The sequence below is a fragment of the Somniosus microcephalus genome, chromosome 26 (assembly GCF_052327205.1).
Source record: "Somniosus microcephalus isolate GS21.2 chromosome 26, FLI_Smic_1.0, whole genome shotgun sequence".
Classification (NCBI taxonomy): domain Eukaryota; kingdom Metazoa; phylum Chordata; class Chondrichthyes; order Squaliformes; family Somniosidae; genus Somniosus; species Somniosus microcephalus.
Genome location: NC_141012.1, coordinates 28,068,752 through 28,092,109, shown reverse-complemented (window position 1 = coordinate 28,092,109; position 23,358 = coordinate 28,068,752). Strand labels below are relative to the sequence as shown.

At 43.9% G+C, this 23,358-nt stretch overlaps 1 protein-coding gene across 1 annotated transcript in view; it reads right to left on the bottom strand.

Annotated features, from left to right (window-relative positions):
- The window catches only part of igsf9bb (immunoglobulin superfamily, member 9Bb), an 831,812-nt gene that overhangs the window by 238,857 nt on the left and 569,597 nt on the right, over window positions 1-23,358 (bottom strand). The window contains exon 5 of the mRNA XM_085967995.1: window positions 2,058-2,175. Coding sequence (XP_085824121.1) covers window positions 2,058-2,175 — 118 coding nt within the window. The remainder of the gene's footprint in view (window positions 1-2,057; window positions 2,176-23,358) is intronic.

The window sequence follows — 23,358 nt, the reverse complement described above, 5'->3', positions numbered from 1 at the left end:
CTTGATGTCAAGGGTCGTCACTCTCACCTCACCTCTGGAATTCAGCTCTTTTGTCTATGTTTGGACCAAGGCTGTAATGAGGCCTGGAGCCGAGTGGTCCTGGCGGAACACAAACTGGGTGAGCAGGTTATTGGTGAGTAAGTGCCGCTTGATAGCACTGTCGACGAAACCTTCCAGCACTTTGCTGATGATTGAGAGTAGACTGATGGGACGGTAATTGGCTGGATTGGATTTGTCCTGCTTTTTGTGGACAGGACATACCTGGGCGGTTTTCCACATTATCTGATAGATGCCAGTGTTGTAGCTGTACTGGAATAGCTTGGCTAGAGGTGCGGCTAGTTCTGGAGCACAAGCACGATAGCCGGGATGTTGTCGGGGCCCATAGCCTTTGCTGTATCCAGTGCGCTCAGCCATTTCTTGATATCACGTGGAGTGAATCGAATTGGCTGAAGACTGGCTTTTGTGATGGTGGGGACCTCAGGAGGAGGCCGATATAGATCATCCACTCAGCACTTCTGGCTGAAGATGGTTGCAAACGCCTCAGCCTTGTCTTTTGCACTCATGTGCTGGGCACCACCATCATTGAGAATGGGGATATTCATGGAGCCTCCTCCTCCCGTTAGTTGTTTAATGGTCCACCACTATTCACAACTGGATGTGGCAGGACTGCAGAGCTTTGATCTGATCTGTTGATTATGGGATCGCTTAGCCCTGTCTATAGAATGCTGCTTCTGTTTTTTTAGCATGTATGCAGTCCTGTGTTGCAGCTTCCCCAGGTTGACACCTCATTTTTAGGTATGCCTGATGCTGCTCCTGGCATGCTCTTTTGCACTCCTCATTGAACCAGGGTTGGTCCCCTGGCTTGATGGTAATGGTAGAGTGAGGGATATGCCAGGCCATGAGGTTACAGATTGTGGTGGAATACAATTCTGCTGCTGCTGATAGCCCATATCACCTCATGGATGCCCAGTTTTGAGCTGCTAGATCTGTTCTGAATCCATCCCATTTAGCACACAACACGATGGAGGGTGTCCTCAGTGCAAAGATGGGACTTCGTCTCCACAAGGACTGTGCAGTGGTCACTGCTACCAATGTTGTCATGGACAAATGCATCTGCGACAGGTAGATTGGTGAGGATGAAGTCAAGTAGGTTTTTCCCTCGTGTTGGTTCTCGCACTACCTGCCGTAGTCCTAGTCTGACAGTTATGTCCTTCAGGACTCGGCCAGCTCAGTCAGTAGTGGTGCTACCGAGCCACTCTTGGTGATGGACATTAAAGTCCCCCACCCTTGTGCCCTTGCTACTCTCAGTGCTTCTTCCAAGTGGTGTTCAACATGGAGGTGTACTGATCAGCTGAGGGAGGGGCGGTAGGTGGTAATCAGCAGGAGGTTTCCCTGCCCATGCTTGACCTGAAGCCATGAGACTTCATGGTGTCTGGAGTCGATGTTGAGGACTCCTAGGGATACTCCCTCCCAGCTGTATACCACTGTGCCGAGGAGTGCCGGGCTGCCATATCGTGGCACGGACCCTGAGTTGAAAGACACAACGAGCCGCGACAAGCAAGTTGGCCGATTTTTTTCCCGCCCGCCACCTCCCCTTTACTTAGCACCGCGCGAGCCTCCTGCCGCTCTGTTCCTGCCCCCTGAATTGGTCGCAGTCATCGCCCGGCGCAGATTCAGGGGGCGGGGGCCAATTTTGCAGGCGGGGCAAAAACTGAGCGCTGCGCACAGTGATGATGTCGTCATCGCCTGCACAGCGAAGTGGGGCGCTACCGATTACTGTCGCCGCTAAACTCCCGCTGAATTTAGCGGCAGTCGTTAGTGCCGCTAAGCCGGGCGAAAAGTTGTTTGCGCCCTGTTACCGCCCCCCGGAGGTGCTAACGCACCGAATTTCTAGCCCCAAATACCTAGTTGTTCACAGTTCTTTCTAAGATAAATTTACAAAATCTCGTGCAAATATTTCCTGCTTATTGCTGTCCTTATTGAAATGCTCAAATGAAATATGTAAATATTGAAACTAACATATTTAATTCTATCCAGAGATATGGGGTAAAAGTTACCTTGAACCAACAAACGAGTTGTGTGTACAGCCTCTCCCTGAATACTGTAGGCTCGGCAGGTGTAGGGCCCCCGGTCATTCCGGCCCACCGATGAAATGGTGAGACTTCCATCACTCACCTGCAAGAGACAAACAGTTTAGTATTTGGGGCTGCAGTTACGGACAATAAAGAGGCGATTCATTTTTATTTCTAATTTCCTGCATTCAAAGGTGGTACATTATCATCAATTCTAACTGAACCTATATTTATCAGTGACTTTTATATACTCTAGTGGATTTCATGTGGGAAGGACAGTTACTGATGGGCATGAAATTTAGACATATTCTACTACCAGTAGAATCCGATATTCATAGAATCATACAGCAGGGAAGGAGATCATTCGGCCCATCGTGCCTGTGCCGGCTCTTTGAAAAAGCTCTCCAATTATTCCCACTCCCTTGCTCTTTCCCCATAGCCCTGCATTTTTTTCTTTTTATATATCAAATTCCCTTTTGAAAGTTACTATTGAATCTGCTTCCACCGCCCATTCAGGCAGTGCAGTCCAGGTTGTTGCAACTCGCTGCGTAAATTTTTTTTCTCCTTTTCTCCTCTTCGGTTCTTTTGCTAATTATCTTAAATCTGTGCCCTGTTATCGATCCTCGGGTCAGTGGAAACAGTTTCTCCCTATCTACTGTATCAAAACCCTTCCTAATTTTGAACACCTCTATTAAATCTCCTCTTAACCTTCTCTGCGCTAAGGAGAACAATCACAGCTTTGCTAATCTCTCCACATAACTAAAGTCCGTCATCCCTGGTACCATTCTGGTAAGTCTCTTTTGCACTCTCGCCAAGATTCTGACATCCTTCCTAAAATGTGGTGCCCAGAATTAGACACGATTCTCCAGTTGTGGCCTAACCAGTGATTTATAAAGGTTTAGCATAACTTCCATGCTTTTTACTCTATGCTTCTATTTATAAAACCCAGGATCCGATATGCTTTTTTAAAAAGCCTTACATACTTGTCCTTGCACCTTCAAAGACTTTTATATGTGTATCTGTACCTCCTTTAAAATTGTACCATTTAGTTTATATTACCTCTCCTCATTCTTCCTTCCAATAGCAGTACTGGGTATTGGTACTGCATAGCTGATATTGATTACCCCTGAACTTGCAAACGATTCTCAATTGAGGAATAATGTGACAATTATATCTCAGATAAGAAACTCAGAGAGGTGGGGAAATAGTAGAGAAAATAAAAAAGTTCAATAGGGTGGCTAAATCAAAACTCAATGCTAATACAAGTCAATTAAAGTGGCACCCAATCACTCAGCTTGTCAACTCTCCATCATTGGCAGGAAACTTGTGGAACATTGCAGTCTCCTGTCTCAGAATCATGATCCTCTGTGTACAATCCTGCACTGGTAAAAACCCCAGCCTTGCTTTTTACTTTATCTCTGTGCCTTTCAGATGAGACATTAAACCGAGGCCCCGTCTGCTCTCTCAGGTGGATGTAAAAGATCCCATGGCACTGTTTCGAAGAAGAGCAGGGGAGTTATCCCCGATGTCTTGGCCAATATTTATCCCACAATCAACATCACTAAACCAGATTATCTGATCATTATCACTTTGCTGTTCGTCGGCGCTTGCTGTGTGCAAATTGGCTTCCGCGTTTCCTACATTACAACAGTGACTACACTTCAAAAAGTACTTCATTGGCTGTAAAACGCTTTGGGACATCCTGAGGTAGTGAAAGGCGCTATATAAATGCAAGTCTTTCTTTTTTTACTTTCTGTGTTGAGCATGAGTAAAAAAAGAGGACCCCATGAAGTTAGAGCATTCCCAGGATTCACAGCAATAGCAAAGTCCTCTATGAGAACTAACGGTCTTACAGATTTAAAAGAGGGCTCCCTCCATCACTATGATTGCTGGGGTAACAATGCCAAGAGGAATGAAGAGAAACATGATGTTGTCGTTTGACCATCCCCTGGGGGTACAACCTGTTGCTGTTAGCCTTTGTGAAGAGAATGGACACCTCAACTGTATGGATCATGACTGAATATCACGGGCAGGATTTTCATTGGGCCGTGGAGTCGGGATTGGAGGCGTGTGGGGGGTTAAAATCCTGAAATCAGGGGTCCCGACCCCATCCCGCAACCAAACCCGCCTCCATGCCAGTTTCAAAGGAGGCGGGTACCCGCCCCGCACTGGGATCCGCCTACCCGAGGCGGGAAGGGATTAGTGCCAATTAACTGCCTGTTAACAGGTAGTTAACAGGCAGTTTTTAGCCTAATCCCTATTTTTAAGGTTGAAGTGTGGGAAACCACGCCAAGTTAGAGGAGGCGGGCCATCGGGTTGAAGGACTTGGAGGGGTCGAGATGTCAGTGTTCAGGTGAGTGATGGGTGCATGAGTGAAAAGGTCAGCGTGTTTGGTGTGTCTAAAGTGATTAAAGAAGTTTAAATGACCTTTTCTTACCTTTTCAGCCTTCCTTCCTTTAGGTCCAGGGAGTCCCTCATCTCATCGGCACAGAAAGCAGAATGGCTGCGAACTGTCAAAAGTGACAGCCTTCAGCTTTCTGTGCAGGAGAGATTTCTAACTGAGTCTGTGGAGAAGGACTCAGGTTAGAAGTAAGACTGTCAGTGTTTGACAGCTTCAAACAGCTTTCAAACACTGATATTTCATCTGTCAAAACTTCTTGACAGATGAAGGGCTAGATTTTCGGGGAGCCATCAGGCGGGGTTTCAGGCGTGTGGGGGGGGGGGGAAATCCCGACTTTGGGGGTCCCGACACCATCCCGCCCAAAACCCCGCCCCACGTAAGTTTCAGTGGCGGCGGGTACCCGCCCCGCACTGGGACCCGCCAAAACCAGGCGGGAAGGGATTAGTGCCAATTAACTGCCTGTTAACAGGTAGTTAACAGGCAGTTTTTAGCCTAATCCCCATTTTGAGGGGTTTCGTGTGGGTCTCCCGACGGCTCCAAACCACGCCAGGTAGAGCAGGCGGGCCGTTGGGTTGAAGGAGTTGGAGGGGTCGCGATGTCGGCGCTCAGGTGAGTGATGGGTGCATGAGTGCAAAGGTAAGTGTGTTTGGTGTGTCTAAAGTGTGTAAAGAACTTTTACTTACCTGTACTTACCTTCACAGCCTTTCTTCCTGTAGCCGCCGGGAGCCCATCACTCAGCCGGAACTGAAAGCTGAACGGCTGCGATCTGTCAAAAGTGACAGCCTTCAGCTTTTAGTGCTGCTGAGATTTCTAAATGAGTCTGTGCAGAAGGACTCATCTTAGAAATCAGACTGTCAGTGTTTGACAGCTTCAAACAGCTGTGAGACACTGAAATTTCAGTCTGTGACGTCACCTGTTGCCGGGTGGCCCTTAATTGGCCTGCTGAGCCCGCTGGGCGGGCTCAACAAGGTCAATCAAGTTAAAATCGCGTGGATTGGCTGCATCTTGATGGAGGCGGGACTGCAACCCCGAAAGTCGTAGTCCCGCCTCCAATTCGACTCCTGAATGAAAATCCTGCCCCACACCTCAAACATTTGTTCAATGGAACAGTGGAAAGCACTTTAAATTATGAACAAGGGGAAATCCCAGGATTGGGAATGATGCATTTTAATTTTTTTTCTAAATTACAGTAAAATATTGACCGAAGACCTAGGGAAAGAGATTCATTTTTTCAGTGGAACTTCTTATACATAAATAAGTCAAAACAGACAAACCAGTTGCTTATACTTTCATGGAACTGGATTGACTGACTGACTATGAGAGGAAAAAAACACGGAGGAGTAATCTGCAGCACCTGTACAAAAAAGCTGAAGCTGCACTTCATTGTCAACGGACAGCAATGTCATTGAAGCATTAAGTGATCTGTCTGGAATTAATTCAGAAATAATGAACAGATTTAGATCTCTGCAGACATCAGGCAAAAGAAGGGCAGAGCTCAACCGCAGATTTAATTTCTCACATCCAACTCTCACTGACTCACAAATAAACATCATTCGCATTAGTGCCAAAAACAATCAACGGCTGATTGAGGGCTGCAACAGCACAGGACAAAAACTGCAGTCCTCAATTTGGGACTTGGATAATCTTGACAGATGATGTAGATGAAAGCAGATTCTTTGTGTTGGGAGTTTCCCTGCAGAAATAGAGGACACCCGGTTTTAAATTAATGAGCCTCAAGCAAGCCTGAAAAATCTTCCCCTCCCCCACTAACACAGCATAGTTGATACAAGTAACAAGCACCCAGCAAAATACTGCACTGATTAGCTTAACAAAACAGCTGGATAAACATCTGGAAGGGAACAGGATTAAAGGTTAATCTTAGACTGAGATGATTAAATAGTCCGTGAAGCTGTGGGGTTGGCTGTTGTGGGGCAGCCAACCAGGCTGGAAAGGGCGGACATGTGAGCACAGTTATTCAGGAGTTGTGTTTGATTATTCTTGGGGATTAGGGAATACACAGAAACAACTTTCCTTCAGAAAATCGATTGGGCGGGGAAGAGGTCATGGTGGGGTGGTTCGTGTGTGCACTCTGCAGAGGGGATGAATAGTCCTTCTCTACTTACATGCTTACCTTTAACAGTTGTGCTTCCAAACTAAATGAAAGGTTCTTCTTTTAAAATCAATGTTTGTGTCCAGTACTTCTGAAACCGAAGGTCAACAGAATGAGAAACGGAACATGTTGCGACTCTGTACGCACTAATAGGGTTCCACGTACTCTCAGGCTATCTTTATAAGGACTAGCAGATGCCCTGTGGCATTGCTCATGATGAATTGAAGGACACGCTGTTTTATTCAGGCAGCAGCAAGTCATTAGGGAAAACAAACTCCTAATTATTGCTACAGTATCTTTATGTTTTGGTCCAATTTTCCCCTGCCCTCTAACCATAATCCACCTGAAGATTAATTTGGTCTGAACTCCATGTGTGCATTGGCAGGGGAAAATGACTATGTTTTCTTTAATTTTTAAAATATTTTTACGATGCTAAAATCTTAAATATGTTATAAACTATAATTCCAGCAGTAAGTTTATTGCTTAGTGGTCAAAAAGATTTTCAAAAAAAATTGGAGCAATTTGAATGGTTCCCCTTCTGCTCCTTGATATTCATAGCTGGTGCTAAATGTCAATTCCTGCTTGCCAATGTTCAATTGTGTTGTCTTAATGTTTTATGATTAGGCAGAGTCATAATATGAGAAGGCAGAGTCAACATGGTTTTATGAAAGGGAAATCATGTTTAACAATTTTATTAAGAGTTTATTTGAGGATCTAACTAGCAGAGTAGATAAGGGAGAACCCATGGAGGTAGTATATTCGGATTTCCAAAAGGCATTTGATAAGGTGCCACATAAAAGGTTGCTACACAAGATAAGGGCATGTGGAGTTGGGGGTAAGGTATTAGTATGGATAAAGGATTGGTTAGTGGACAGAAAACAGAGAGTAGCGATAAAGGGGTCATCTTCCGGTTGGTTGTAACTAGTGGGGTGCCGCAAGGATCAGTGCTTGGGCCTCAGCTATTTACAATCTATATTAATGACTTAGATGAAGGGACCGAGTGCAATGTATTTGCTGACGATACAAAGCTAGGTGAGAAAGTAAACTGTGAGGAGGACACAAACCAGAGCCTGCAAAGGAATATAGACAGGTTAAGTGAGTGGGCAATAAGATGGCAGATGGAGTATAATGTGGCAAAATGTGCAGTTATTCACTTTGGTAGGAAGAATAGAAAAATAGAGTATTTTGTAAAATGGTGATAAACTTTTAAATGTTGGTGTTCAGTCATCTCTCGCTAGACCTACAGCAGCAACGTATTCTGCTAAATTGTAGGTGTGTGTTCCTTTGAGGCTACAAAGTTTAACTGATGTTAAGTAAAACAGTGGCATTCATTCTTTCAAAGGTTAATTGTTATTTATGTTGGAGATCAGAACCTTGGCTTTGCTTGTGGGTGTGGTGATTATTCTTGTTTTATAAGAAGCATTGTAATTGGTTGCCTGTTTTCCTGCCTTGAGATATATGCTGTAAACTTATTGGTTAGTTGATTCCATGTGACCTGTGGTGGCCATCTTAAATTCAGTTTTCTACAGTTTGGTTGAGACTGGGTGCTCAACATGTACTTGCTGGTTTTTTAAGGTTAATAAAGCCTAGCTTTTGAAAGGCAATCTACTCTTTATTTCAATTTATTAACCTTTTGCTATAATGGAACGATTTAATAGGAGTGGTTTACCAGATTCCGAAACAGTTTCTACTTCGGCAGCTGTTGCCTCTAGGATTCAGAAGTGTTATTTTTGTGGGAACGCCCGGCACCCCCGTCTGAAGTGCCCTGCCCGGGAGGCTGTGTGTAGTAAATGCAGCAAGGGAGGTCATTACGCACGTGTTTGCAAATCGGTTGCCTCCTCTGCGACCATTCAGCCTTTAGATAGGGCGTTTATTGCATCAGTTTCTGCCGCCTTTTCCCATGGCCTAAACAAAGCTATAGTTATGGCCCAAGTTAATGGGTTAGAAGTGAAGGCCCTTATAGATACGGGCAGTACTGAGAGCTTTATAAGTCTTCAGTTTGTGAGGGAGAAGCGTTTGAAAATTTCACCTGTTTCCTATCAGGTGTGTATGGCTCAGACGACTCTCACCTCACAAGTAGCTGGTTGTTGCCTTGTGAAATTAATTCTCCTAGGTAATACGTATACTGATATACGCCTATCCGTTCTGCCTAATCTCTGTGCGGACATTTTGATTGGTCATGATGTGCTTCAATTACATGAGTCCTTCAGTCTTTCTTTCGGAGGAACCAAGCCACCTTTGTTTATTTGTGGATTAACTTCTTTATTCATTTCTCCATTATCACTTTTTTCCAATTTGATGCCAGACTGTAAGCCAATTGCTACCAAGTCAAGAAGGTATGGCAGTCAGGATAAAGAATTTATTAATTCTGAAGTTCAACGTCTTTTATCGGAAGGAATCATTGAACCTAGTTTTTCGCCCTGGTGGGCACAGGTAGTTGTCACCACTAATGAGAGACATAAGAAGCGAATGGTGATAGACTACTCTCAAACTATTAACAGGTATACTCAATTAGATGCGTACCCCCTGCCTAAGATTGATGAGCTTATCAATAAAGTATCTCAATATAAGGTTTTTAGCACTATTGACCTAAAGAGTGCTTATCATCAGATTCCTATCGCTAAGAGGGACAAACCATATACGGCCTTTGAAGCTGGCGGAAAGCTGTACCAGTTTTGCCGAGTACCATTCGGTGTTACTAACGGTGTCGCCTGTTTTCAACGGGCAATGGATGCTTTTATAAGTGATAACTCTCTCTCTGACACCTTCTCATATTTAGATGACATCACGGTGTGTGGCAAATCAAGGGTGGAGCACGATTTTAACCTAGAAAGATTCCTTCAAGTTGCGAAAAAAGTTGGCTTAACTTTCAATAAAGAGAAGTGTATCTTTTCGACCACTGAGGTAAATTTACTGGGGTATACTATCTCGGGAAACAAGATTAAACCAGATTCAGAATGGCTGCGACCACTGATTGATTTACCTTGCCCTACTAATTCTAAGGCCTTGCAACGAGTTGTTGGACTGTTTTCTTATTATTCTAATTGGATTGCAAACTTCTCGCAGAAGATCCGGCCCCTTATTCGGGTTACGACATATCCTCTATCATGGGAGGCCAGGATGTGTTTTGATAATCTTAAAAAGGATATCCTTGGAGCAGTTGTGCATTCTATTGATGAGCAGGTTCCCTTCGTGATTGAGACGGACGCTTCTGATTTTGCAATTGGGGCTACCCTGAACCAAAATGGAAGACCTGTGGCCTTTTTCTCACGTACTCTGAGCAATAGTGAGCAGAGACATTCATCAATAGAGAAAGAGGCGTACGCAATAGTAGAAGCACTGCGTAAATGGAGACATTATTTATCTGGGCAACATTTTATGTTAGTAACTGACCAAAAATCTGTGTCCTTCATGTTTGATGTCAAACATTTCGGAAAGATTAAGAATGATAAAATAATGAGGTGGAGGATCGAGTTGGCATGCTACCATTTCGATATAGTCTATCGTCCGGGGAAGGATAATGTTGCCGCTGATGCGCTGTCAAGGGCTTATTGTTCTGTGCTTCACGGAGATATGCTTATTAATCTTCATAATGCTTTGTGCCATCCTGGTGTTACGAGGATGATACACTTCGTACGCAGTAAGAATTTGCCCTTTTCAGTTGAAGACATCAAGCGGATGACTTCGTCATGCTCTGTCTGCGCCCGGTGTAAACCGAATTTCTTTAAGCCTCAACGAGCTCATCTTATAAAGGCTACTTCTCCCTTTGAACGCCTGAGCGTTGATTTTAAGGGGCCTCTTCCTTCAATGACTCAGAATCGATATATATTTACTGTTGTGGATGAGTTTTCAAGGTTCCCTTTTGCTTTTCCTTGTGCAGATGTATCAGCTGCTACAGTTATTAAATGTCTGACTCAACTTTTTGTCATCTTTGGGATACCTGCGTATATCCATTCAGATCAGGGAAGTTCTTTTATGTCTTCCCAGTTGAAGGAATACCTCCAGAGTCGGGGAATTTCTACTAGCAGAACTACCCCGTATAATCCCCAGGGTAATGGACAGTGCGAACGATATAATGGGGTGATCTGGAAGGCAGTTATGTTGGCTTTGACATCCCGGAACCTTAAGAATACACAGTGGGAAATGGTACTGCCTGATGCCCTGCATTCCATTAGATCATTGCTTCAACGGCTACTAATGTGACTCCCCATGAAAGGCTCTTCAACTATCCGCGGAGATCCACTACGGGATATTCGGTACCTTCATGGCTTACTATGCAGGGACCTGTGCTGCTCCGACGCCATGTTAGACTGTCAAAGTATGATCCTTTAGTGGAGGAGGTGGAGCTATTGGAGGCAAATTCCCAATATGCTCACATTCGATTCCAAGATGGGAAAGAAAGTACGGTTTCAGTTAAAGACTTAGCTCCTTGTGGTGGCCAGCCCTCTCCTGAGGACATTAACAATAGCCATAATTCAGATAATGTTGATGTCGTCACAGATACTACGAACATTTCCAATCCTATTGCAGACACTTACAATTCTCTTAGTCTGCCCCCGATGGATGTTCATGACCCTCCCAGTCTACCTTCTAATGGGACTTCCAATCCGGAAACCGTTGATAATCGGGATATTGATAGCCTCCCTGCAGAAGATATTTCTGTGTCTCCTGGTGTGGGAGGGCAAGGAACTCCACCAAGGCTAAGAAGGTCGACACGAACAAGATATCCGGTCGACCGATTAAAAATGGACTTTTAAAATAATTAATAATTTAATAGTAAAATTTTAAAATTGTTGAAGGCATTATACATGTATTGCTCTAGTCATAAATAACTAATTGTAAACTGTAAAGGCTACCTAGGTTGAAGTATATTTTAAAAGGAGGGGTGAATGTGGTGATTATTCTTGTTTTATAAGAAGCATTGTAATTGGTTGCCTGTTTTCCTGCCTTGAGATATATGCTGTAAACTTATTGGTTAGTTGATTCCATGTGACCTGTGGTGGCCATCTTAAATTCAGTTTTCTACAGTTTGGTTGAGACTGGGTGCTCAACATGTACTTGCTGGTTTTTTAAGGTTAATAAAGCCTAGCTTTTGAAAGGCAATCTACTCTTTATTTCAGTGGGAGAGTTACAAAGATGCAGATATTTTGGCTGTAGTATATTGTGTTCCTGCGGAGTTTTCCTGTAGATTCCAAATGTTGCCTTTCTTTCTTTATATATACTTTTTTCCAATTGTGACAGAGATTTAGATTAGACAGTGTGCGACTTCTGAAGCCTGACAGTCACCTAAAGTATGATGTACATGAAGTACAAGCGTGCAAAAAGATTTTAGAATACTACAAGCAGATTTCCTTGGGCATTGCTCAGTGAATGACGGCTTGTTTTATATAATTTAATGTAACAGGACCCTCCTAAATAAATGAATGAAATAAAAGCAGCGGTAATTGGGTTGGCCATTTAATTAAAGGGGCTTCCCAAAATTATGATGGTCTGATTGAACAGGTTGAAGGTGCTGAAAGGCCTGCTTCTGTTGCTATTAAATAAAAGCAGTGTCAACTGGGGAACAAGTTCTAACTACGTAAGAGGCCAGCAGGAGGATAAATCTGGGGAAGAAATTCAAATTAAATAAACTTAGCAATGGAATGGAAGAGGAAAACTAAGTTAGCAAAGTTTCATGGGAACCAAATGAATGGGGCATCATCGAATCATAGAATGCTACAGCATAGAATGAGGCCATTCTGCCCATCGAGTCTGTGCCGGCTCTTTCGAGGAGCAATCCAGTGAGTCCCACCCCCCCCCCGCTCCTTTCCCCATATCCCTGCAATTTTTTCTCCTTCAAGTATGTATCCAATTTCCTTTTGAATGCTGCTCTTGAATCTGTATCCACCAACCTGGCAGGCAGTGCATTCCAAATTCTAACCACTCGTTGCATAAAAAAGTTTTTCCTCATAAATTATTAGAGCTTGTGGGGAAAAATTGTAAGTAAATAAATTTGGCAGCCAAATGGGAAAGAAAATTTAAAAAGGTTGTGGGAAGAAATAAACTTGATGGCGGGTTTCAAGAGCAGCGGGGAGCCAGCCAGCAGGGAGTTAAAGAAAATAGCGGGAGCTTCTGGAGCAGCTGGTTTCTCAGACAGAAGTGACAGGTATGACATTCTTGGGCAGATACGGGGTTCTTGAAAATGGTGGTTGGATAGTGCCGATGGTGAGCTTCTGCAATGGCGGTTTTTCGGGTAGTGTGTTACTCAAGGTAGTAAGGACTATAATAGATGCTTGGGTAATGGGCTTCTCAGTCAATGGTGATTATAGATAAAGATGCAGTGATGTCCCAATACTGTGTACCTTCCAACGTAGAAGAATATTGCATTGTATTTTGCTCATACATCAATATGACATTTTCATTTAATAAATTCTTGATTTTTGTAGCTTCACTTAGCTAAGTGATAAATTAGGACCAATTACTGCCAAATTAGTGGGCAGTTTTGTATTGTGTCCACTGGGACTGCTTGAATTCATTTTGCTTAAGATCTTTGATTACCATCAGGAAGTTAAGATTTTTCTCCAGTCTGTCAGCGATGGATTTAAAAGCAGAAAGGAGAGACATCATTCTCACCTCTGAGGCAGAAGCTACTGGCATCAAGCCCTACTTCATGGAGCTCAGCGCATACTCTAAGATGATACTTCAGTCCTGAGGCCATGCTGCATTGTCTGATGTGCCATCTTTCAGATGAGATGTTAAAACAAAGCACTGTCAGCATGTTCAGTTGGATGTAAAAGATCCCATGGAACTATTCAAAGAATAGCAGGGAAGTTCTGCTGGTGTCCTGGCCCACACTTAGCCCTCAACCAAAGTCATGAAAGGAGATTAACTGGTCATTTATCTTGTTGCTGTTTGCGGGACCTTGCTGTGAGCATATTGGTTTGCCACGCAGCAACAGTAATTACATTTCAAAACGACTTAATTGGGTATGAAGCACTTTGGGATATCCTGAGCACATGACAGGTGCTATGTAAATGCAAGTTACAGGCATTTCTTTCACTAAAGTCATGTTTATGGCTATCTAGCTTAAAGTTGCTATCTGTGTTATAGTTTATGGCTCATCTTCTATATATCTTTCCATTATTTCAGGAGCTTTGCAGGTCAATGGCTTCTCTTCCTCTTTGATCCCTCTTCATATCAATGGCCTCTTTCACTCATCGTGCAACCCTATCTACTTTTTTGTTGATGATTTCATTCCATCATGTGTAGATATTCTTGCACTCATTACGACCCCTAACCTCAAGCGAAACTCTTACAACTTTCATTTGGTAAAACTGCCTTCAGGAAGTTTGGTTACCTCTTTCATGACCAAACATTTCTAATCCCCTGAGCAATTCTTAACTTTCTATAAAGTAGAAGTTCATCCAAGGTTTGAGTACAGGAAACTTTCGATTTACCGGCACCTAAATAACCGGAAATCTCAGTTAACCAGCAAAACTCAGGAGTAGGTTCAGGTAAGTTTTATTACTTGCCTTCCTCGATCTGTTGCTGTGCAAGGGTGTGGCTGCAGCTGTTGCTAAGCTACAGAGACGCTTGGAACTTGTGGCCATTGTTCTGAACCTGTTGCTAAGCAACAGAGTTTGTTGCTTTATACGGAGCTCTCAGCTCCGTATCTTTTACTATAGCTTTCGGTTATCCGGAATTTTTGATGAACCGGCACCACGTCGGTCCCGTCGGTGCCGGATAAAAAAAAGTTTCCTGTACTACTTCCAATCCAGACAGACTCATCTAACACTCCTCTCACATTCCTGCACAGGACACAAGAAACATTTTCTCATTGGTGTTTGTGGGACCTTGCTGTGCACAAATTGGTTGCTATGTTTGCCTACAGAACAACAGTGGCTGCACTTCAAAAATAATTTAGTTGGTGTGTAGCACTTTGGGACATGAAGGTCACTATACTATTGCTAGTTCATTCTTTCTTTCATTTGATATGTGATCACTGTCTCACTTGTAGCTTCCAATCTCTCTTTCCTGGTCATAATCTTTGTGGTCTTACTCCAATTTATCAATACTACTATGGCCATCGTTCCTCTCAGCTACATTTTCGTGTTCCTTCGAAGATCCGAATACAACATCCTTCGCATTTTATCTTCTCCTTTGTTGAAATCAAGACGCATATATTAATCTCCAAATTTAATTCATCTTTTTCCCAGGAATTCAAAGCCTGAACTTCTTTTTCCTCATAGAATCTTTAGGCTATTAAAAACCAAACTTTTACAAAAAATATACATTCCTTTAAGGCACAAAAACTCCACAGGAAAAGTGGTCCAACCGTGGCTAACAAGAGAGGTTAAAGATAGTATTAGATCAAAGGAAGAGGCTGATAATGTTGCCAAAAAGAATAGTAAGCCTGAGGATTGGGAGGATTTTAGAATTCAGCAAAGGAGGACCAAGAAATTGATAAAGAAAGGGAAAATAGAATATGAGAGTAAACTAGCGAGAGACATAAAAACAGACTGTAAAAGCTTCTATAGGTATGTAAAAAGGAAAAGATTAGCGAAAGTAAATGTGGGTCCCTCACAGGCGGAGACAGGAGAAATTATAATGAGGAATAAGGAAATGGCAGAAAAATTAAACAAATACTTTGGGCAGGATTTTCATTGGGCCGTGGAGGCGGGATTGGAGGTGTGTGGGGGATGAAAATCCCAAAATCGGGGGGGCACAAACCCATCCCGCCCCCAACCTGCCTCCATGCCAGTTTCAAAGGAGGCGGGTACCCGCCCCGCACTGGGTCCCGCCTACCCGAGGCGGGAAGGGATTAGTGCCAATTAACTGCTTGTTAACAGGCAGTTTTTAGCCTAATCCCTATTTTTAATGCTGAAGTGTGGGATTCCCGACGGCTCCAAACCACGCCAAGTTTGCGAGGCGGGCCGTCAGGTTGAAGGACTTGGAGGGGTCGAGATGTCAGTGTTCAGGTGAGTGATGTGTGCATGAGTGCAAAGGTAAGTGTGTTTGGTGTGTCTAAAGTGTTTATAAATGACCTTTTCTTACCTTTTCAGCCTTCCTTCCTTTAGGTCTCGGGAGTCCCTCATCTCACCGGCACAGAAAGCAGAATGGCTGCGAACTGTCAAAAGTGACAGCCTTCAGCTTTCTGTGCAGGAGAGATTTCTAACTGAGTCTGTGGAGAAGGACTCAGGTTAGAAGTAAGACTGTCAGTGTTTGACAGCTTCAAACAACTGTGAAACGCTCATATTTCATCTGTCAAAACCTCTTGACAGATGAAATTTCAATCTCTGACGTCACCTGTTGCCGGGTGGCCCTTAATTGGCCAGCTGAGCCCGCCCAGCGGGCTCAACACAATCAATCAAGTTAAAATCGCGTGGATTGGCCGCATTTCGATGGAGGCAGGACTACAACCCTGAAAGTTGTAGTCCATCCTCCTACCCGACTCCTGAATGAAAATCCAGCCCTTTGTGTCTGTCTTCACGGAAGAAGATGCAAAAAACTTCCTGGAAATAGTGGAGAACTAAGGCTCTAGCGAGAATGAGGAACTGAAAGAAATTAGTATTAGTAAAAAAATAATATTGGAGAAATTAATGGGAATGAAAACCGATAAATCCCCTGGACCCGATGGCCTACATCCTAGGGTTTTGAAAGAGGTGGCTATAGAGATAGTGGATGCATTGGTTGTCATTTCTAAAATTCCATAGATTCCAGAACGGTTCCTGTGGATTGGAAGGTAGCAAATGTAACCCCACTATTTAAGAAAGGAAGGAAAGAGAAAAGTTAGCCTGACATCAGTAGTAGGGAAAATGCTAGAATCTATTATTAAGGACGTGGTAACAGGGCACTTAGAAAATATTAATAGGATTGGGCAGAGAGATTAATGAAAGGGAAATCGTGTTTGACAAATCTGTTAGAATTATTTGAGGTTGTAACTAGCAGAATAGATAAGGGGGAACCAGTGGATGTGGTGTATTTGGATTTTCAGAAGGCATTCGATAAGGTGCCACACAAGAGGTTATTAAACAAAATTAGGGCTCATGGGATTGGGGGTAATATACTAGCATGGATTGAGGGTTGGTTAATGGACAGAAAACAGAGTAGGAATAAATGGGTCATTTTCAGGTTGGCAGGCTATAACTAGTGGTACACAAGGATCAGTGCTTGAGCCTCAGCTATTCACAATCTACATCAATGATTTGGATGATGGGACCAAATGTAATATATCCAAGTTTTCTGATGATACAAAGCTGGGTGGGAATGTAAGTTGTGAGGAGGGTGCAAGGAGGCTTCAAGGGGATATAGACAGGCTAAGTGAGTGGGCAAGAACATGGCAAATGGAATATAATGTGGAGAAGTGTGAAGTTATCCACTTTGGTAGGAAAAATAGAAAAGCGGAGTATTTTTTAAATGGTGAGAGATTGGGAAATGTTGGTGTTCAGAGGGACCTGGGTGTCCTTGTACACGAATCACTGAAAGTTAACATGCAGTTACAGCAAGCAATTAGGAAAGCAAATGGTATGTTGGCCTTTATTACAAGAGGATTTGAGTATAAGTGTAAAGTCGTCTTAGCAATTATATAGGGCCCTGGTGAGACCACGCCTGGAGTATTGTGTACAGTTTTGGTCTCCTTACCTAAGGAAGGATATACTTGCCGTAGAGGGAGTGCAACGAAGGTTCACAAGACTGGTTCCTGGGATGGGGGGATTGTCCTATGAGGAGGATTGAGTGGACTAGGCCTATATTCTCTCGAGTTTAGAAGAATGAGAGCTGGTCTCATTGAAACATACAAAATTCTTACAGGGCTTGACAGGGTAGATGTAGGGAGGATGTTCCCCTGGCTGGGGAGTCTAGAACCAGGAGCCACAGTCTCAGAATAAGTGGTCGGCCATTTAGGACTGAGATGAGGAGAAATTTCTTCACTCAGAGGGTGGTGAGTCTTTGGAATTCTCTACCCCAGGGGGCTGTGGAGGCTCAGTCGTTGAGTATATTCAAGACAGAGATCGATAGATTTTTGAATATTAAGGGAATCAAGGGATATGGGGATAGTGCAGGAAAGTGGAGATGAGGTAGAAGATCAGCCATGATCTTTTTCAATGGCGGAGGAGGCTCAAAGGGGCAAATGGCCTACGCCTGATCCTATTTCTTATATTCTTATAAACTTGATATCACCTGATCACAACTTCTTGATTTACCTTATCCTCAGTTTTGCTCTTTTCACCCTTGGTGGCATCTTGCATTATTCACTTTGACCCTTCAATTTGGATTCTGAATAATAAAACAATAATAACGCCAACTCAGGAGGAAGGTCTTGCATTGACATCTCATCTATAAGAGCAGCATTTGAGAGAGTTAAATAATGCTACAGAGTCCAAACCTGATTCTGCACTGACTGTTATTCATCTTTAACATCATGTTACCCATAATGCTAGATTTTCAGTGTACGGTTATTCGTTCCTGGGATGTGGTCGGCGCTGGCAAGGCCAGCATTTATTGCCCATCCCTAGTTGCCCTGGATATGATATTAATAAAAAGCTACTTTATCATCTGTTTGACCTCCAGACACCTTTCTAGAAGAAAGTTACCCATAATATCTTGTTAAAGTAAGATGATACGTCGTTTCATAACTAAGCTGTTAACACATTCTGAGGTTATGCCTTTGTTGCTATGGGTGATTGGTGGTAAAGATGATGGAACCACAGGATACAAAATCACCTTATTAAAGCTATGGCAAAGTTTAAAAAGCGCTGATAGTGCAGGATGGCAACCTGCACCCAACATTGCTGATGCTGTGAGCTCCAAATCTTAGCTGGGCCCTCAGGTGATGCAATGGGTGATGACCAATCACTTCAGTTCAAGGAAAAGGGAATCAAAGGGTCACCCAATACAGGGAGCAGGCTGTGTGGCTAGCCTCTGGGAATGGTATGGGAGCGGAGAGCTTAAAAGAATGAGAGAAAAATCATCAAAATTGGAAGAGAGGAATTTAGAAAAAGGCAATTTTGATCGCAGGAATCTTCTTAGGCAGTCCCTCGGAACCGAGGATGACTTGCTTCCACATTAAAAATGAGTTCGCAGGTGACTGATGAGTCCAATGCGGGACCTACAGTCTCTGTCACAGGTGGGGCAGACAGTGGTTGAAGGGGCGGGTGGGTGGGGTGCTTGGGTTGACGTGCACTCCTTGCGCTGCCTGCGCTTGGCTTCCACTTGCTCCCGGCGAAGAGACTCGAGGTGTTCGGCGCCTTCCCGGATGCTTCTCCTCCATTTTGTGCGGTCTTGGGCCAGGGATTCCCAGCTGTCGGTGGGGATGTTACACTTTTTCAAGGAGGCTTTGAGGGTGTCCTTGAAGCGTTTTGTCAGGAATGACCTTTGTCGGGAATGAATCTCTATTGAAAATAAACCTCAACTTGAAAAAGTTGAGCATTCCCATTCCTTCTGGGCATATATGTTGTACTCTAGAGATGAAAACACAACATCAGCACTTGGCTACAGCAGAGCACCGACAATATATCTGTCTGTGTGCTAATAGTCAGGCTCTGTTCCAAGTAGCCCTTGCAGAATGCAGAACAGACACTTTTACTGATGTTGCACGTTCACAGTTCACACGTGCCCGTTAAGGGCTGAAAGCTCCATTCTATGGATGCTCTTGGTATCTGATGCTAATTGGGCCGCAACGCTCTGCACAGTGCAACTGCTTAGACAAACCACCCTTTATTATATTAATAGTTCACCAGTCTCTCTGCTGGGCATCAGCAACCTCCTGTGTTCATTATGCGAAATGTCTGGCACTATGCTCAACAACTTCAATGTTCACCATTCTGACAGTGCATTATGATAAGGTCAAACCAAGTTAATTTGAATTCCTTATTCCTCCTTAATCCTATGTGAATAAATAATGAGCCTCCCCATTTTTATGTAGAAGAGCTGTGCCTTTAGTAACAGTTGTAATCACTTGTTCACTGTGTGAGATGATTAGATTTTATGGCAGGAAATGTTAAAAAGACATTTCTTCGACACAGTGAATTTAGATTCATTCAGTATGTCAACATTCTAGACTTATGTGACTATCTGGCAGTTAATTGTATAGATTACATGTCTTATTTGATTATATCATCAGTACAGGATCATCTAGTGATGGCAACAAAATTGGCACCCTGCATTTCTCACTGCCCAATATATAAATCAGCCAGCTACACATGTTAAGAATCCAGCATATTACTGCAGGAAAGTGTGTGTGTGTGTGTGTGTGTGTGCGAGCTTGTGTGTGTGCGAGCGTGTGTGTGCGCGAGCGTGTGTATGTGCGAGCGTGTGTGTGTGCGAGCGTGTGTGTGCGCGAGCGTGTGTATGCGCGAGCGTGTGTGTGTGCGAGCGTGTGTGTGCGCGAGCGTGTGTATGTGCGAGCGTGTGTATGTGCGTGCGCGCACAGGATGAAATGGGGGGTGGAGTTAAAGAAATGAAAGTCTTGCATTTATATAGCGCCTTTCATGACCTCCGGACATCCCAAATGCTTTACAGCCAATGAAGTACTTTTGAACCGTAGTCACTGTTGTAATGTAGGAATTGACTATATTAGAATAATGCATTTTGTCTCCTTCCCCTTAGAAGCAAATTCCCCTCTTGTTGCTCAAATGAGGGAGGGGGGAGTGAAGAGTAAAGGGGAATCTAGAAGATAAGACATTACTCTTCAATTAACAGAGCAACAGAGACTTAGATCGTCAGTTGCAAACAGGCCTGCAATTACCCATCTTTCATCTACATTGAATTATTTGGTCCATGTTGCTCACTGTAAACCTCACCTCCTTTGCCACGGGCTTTTCCTCTATGAATTGAAAGGATTTCATTCTATCAACTGAAAATGGTTTGCAAGCAAAAGGTGATTATCCAGCAATCTTCAATGTGCTGCCAATTATAGAGAAAAAAACAAGTCAGCTTGGTAGACAGGGCAAATATATAAGGGCAAGGCTGGATGGCATCTATTTTAATGCAAGGAGTCTTGCAAATAAGGTGGATGAACTGAAGGTGTTGATAAACACATGGGAGTATGATATTGTTGCTATCACGGAGACATGGTTGAGGGAGGGGCAAGACTGGCAGCTCAATATTCCGGGGTACAGAATCTTCAGGCGAGACAGAGGGGGGGGTATAAGAGGAGGGGGTGTCACAATATTAATTAAGGAGTCAATTACTGCAGTAAGGAGGGATGATATATTAGCAGGGTCCTCTAATGAGGCCATATGGGTGGAGCTTAAAAACAAAAAGGGGGCAAGCACTTTGCTGGGAGTGTACTATAGGCCTCCAAACAGTCAGGGGGAGATAGAGGAACAGATATGTAGGCAAATCTCAGAGAAATGTGCAAATAATAGGGTAATAATAATGGGGGATTTCAACTTCCCCAATATTAACTGGGATAGTCAGAGTGTGAAAGGCTCAGAGGGTGTAGAATTCTTAAAGTGCATCCAGGAGAGCTTTTTGAGCCAGCATGTAGAAAGTCCTACAAGAGAGGGGGCGGTACTGGACCTAATTCTAGGGAATGTGGCCGGCCAAGTGGAAAAAGTGCTAGTAGGTGAGCACTTTGGTGATAGTGACCATAATATGGTAAGATTTAAGGTGGTCATGGAAAAGGACAGGGATGGGCCGGAAATAAAGGTTCTAAATTGGGGGAAGGCCGATTTTAATAGGATAAGGCAGGATCTGGCCAAAATGGACTGGGATCAGCTACTTGTAGGAAAATCCGCATCGGAGCAATGGGAGGCTTGCAGAAGGGAGATTGAGATCATACAATGGCAACATGTTCCCGTAAAGGTCAAGAGTGGTTCCAAAAACCACAGGGAACCGTGGATGTCAGGGGATATACGAGAATGGATTAGGAAAAAAAGGAGGGCTTTTGGTAGATACAAAAGGCTAAAGACGGAGGAAGCCCTAGAGGAGTACAAAAAGTGCAGGGGGATACTTAAAAAAGAAATTAGGAGATCAAGGAGGGGCCATGAAATAACACTGGCGAGCAAAATAAAGGAAAATCCGAAGATGTTTTATAAGTATATTAAGGGTAAGAGGATAACTAGGGAAAAAATAGGGCCCATTAGGGACAAAAGTGGCAATCTGTGTGTGGAGCCGGAAGATGTAGGAGGGGTTCTAAATGAATTTTTTGCATCTGTTTTCACTATGGAGAAGGACGATGTAGACATAGAAATAGGGCGGGGGGACTGTGATATGCTCGAACATATTAACATCGAGAGGGAGGAGGTATTGGCGGTTTTAGCTGGCCTAAAAATGGATAAATCCCCAGGCCCGGATGAAATGTATCCCAGGCTGCTGTGTGAGGCAAAGGAAGAGATTGCGGGGGCTCTAACACATATATTCAGGACCTCTCTGGCCACAGGGGATGTGCCAGAGGACTGGAGAACCGCTAATGTAGTACCATTATTCAAGAAGGGTAGTAGGGAAAAACCGGGGAACTACAGGCCAGTGAGCCTAACAATCAGTGGTAGGAAAATTATTGGAAAAAGTCCTGAGGGACAAAATTTGTCTCCACTTGGAGAGGCAAGGATTAATCAGGGATAGTCAACATGGCTTTGTCAAGGGAAGATCATGTCTGACTAATTTGATTGAATTTTTTGAGGGGGTGACTAGGTGTGTGGATGAGGGTAACGCAGTGGATGTGGTATACATGGATTTCAGTAAGGCCTTCGATAAAGTCCCGCACAGGAGGCTGGTCAAGAAGGTAAGAGCCCATGGAATCCAGGGTGCCTTGGCACATTGGATACAAAACTGGCTTAGTGGCAGAAGGCAGAGGGTGATGGTCGAAGGTTGTTTTTGTGACTGGAAGCCTGTGGCCAGTGGGGTACCACAGGGATCGGTGCTGGGTCCCTTGCTGTTTGTGGTCTACATTAATGACTTGGATATGAATGTAAAGGGTATGATCAGTAAGTTCGCGGATGATACAAAAATTGGTAGGGTGGTAAATAGCGAGGAGGGTAGCCTCAGTCTGCAGGACGATATAGATGGGTTGGTCAGATGGGCGGAACAGTGGCAAATGGAATTTAACCCGGAAAAGTGCGAGGTGATGCACTTTGGGGGGACTAACAAGGCAAGGGAATACACAATGAATGGAAAGACCCTAGGCAAGACGGAGGGTCAGAGGGATCTGGGTGTGCAAGTACACAGATCCCTGAAGGCGGCGGAACAGGTGGATAAGGTGGTAAAAAAGGCATATGGGATACTTGCTTTCATTAGCCGAGGCATTGAATATAAGAGCAAGGAGGTTATGATGGAGCTGTATAAAACACTGGTTAGGCCACAGCTGGAATACTGTGTGCAGTTCTGGTCGCCACACTACAGGAAGGATGTGATCGCGTTAGAGAGGGTGCAGAGGAGGTTCACCAGGATGTTACCAGGGCTGGAGCGCTTCAGCTATGAAGAGAGACTGGGCAGATTGGGTTTGTTTTCCTTGGAGCAGAGGAGGCTGAGGGGGGACATGATTGAGGTGTACAAAATTATGAGGGGCATAGATAGGATGGATGCTGAGGAGCTTTTTCCCTTAGTAGAGGGGTCAATAACTAGGGGGCATAGATTCAAGGTAAAGGGCGGGAGGTTTAGAGGGGATTTGAGAAAGAACTTTTTCATCCAGAGGGTGGTTGGAGTCTGGAACTCACTGCCTGAAAGGGTTGTGGAGGCAGGAACCCTCACAACATTTAAAATGCATTTGGATGAGCACTTGAAATGCCATAGCATACAAGGCTACGGGCCAAATGCTGGAATATGGGATTAGATTAGACAGGGCTTGATGGCCGGCG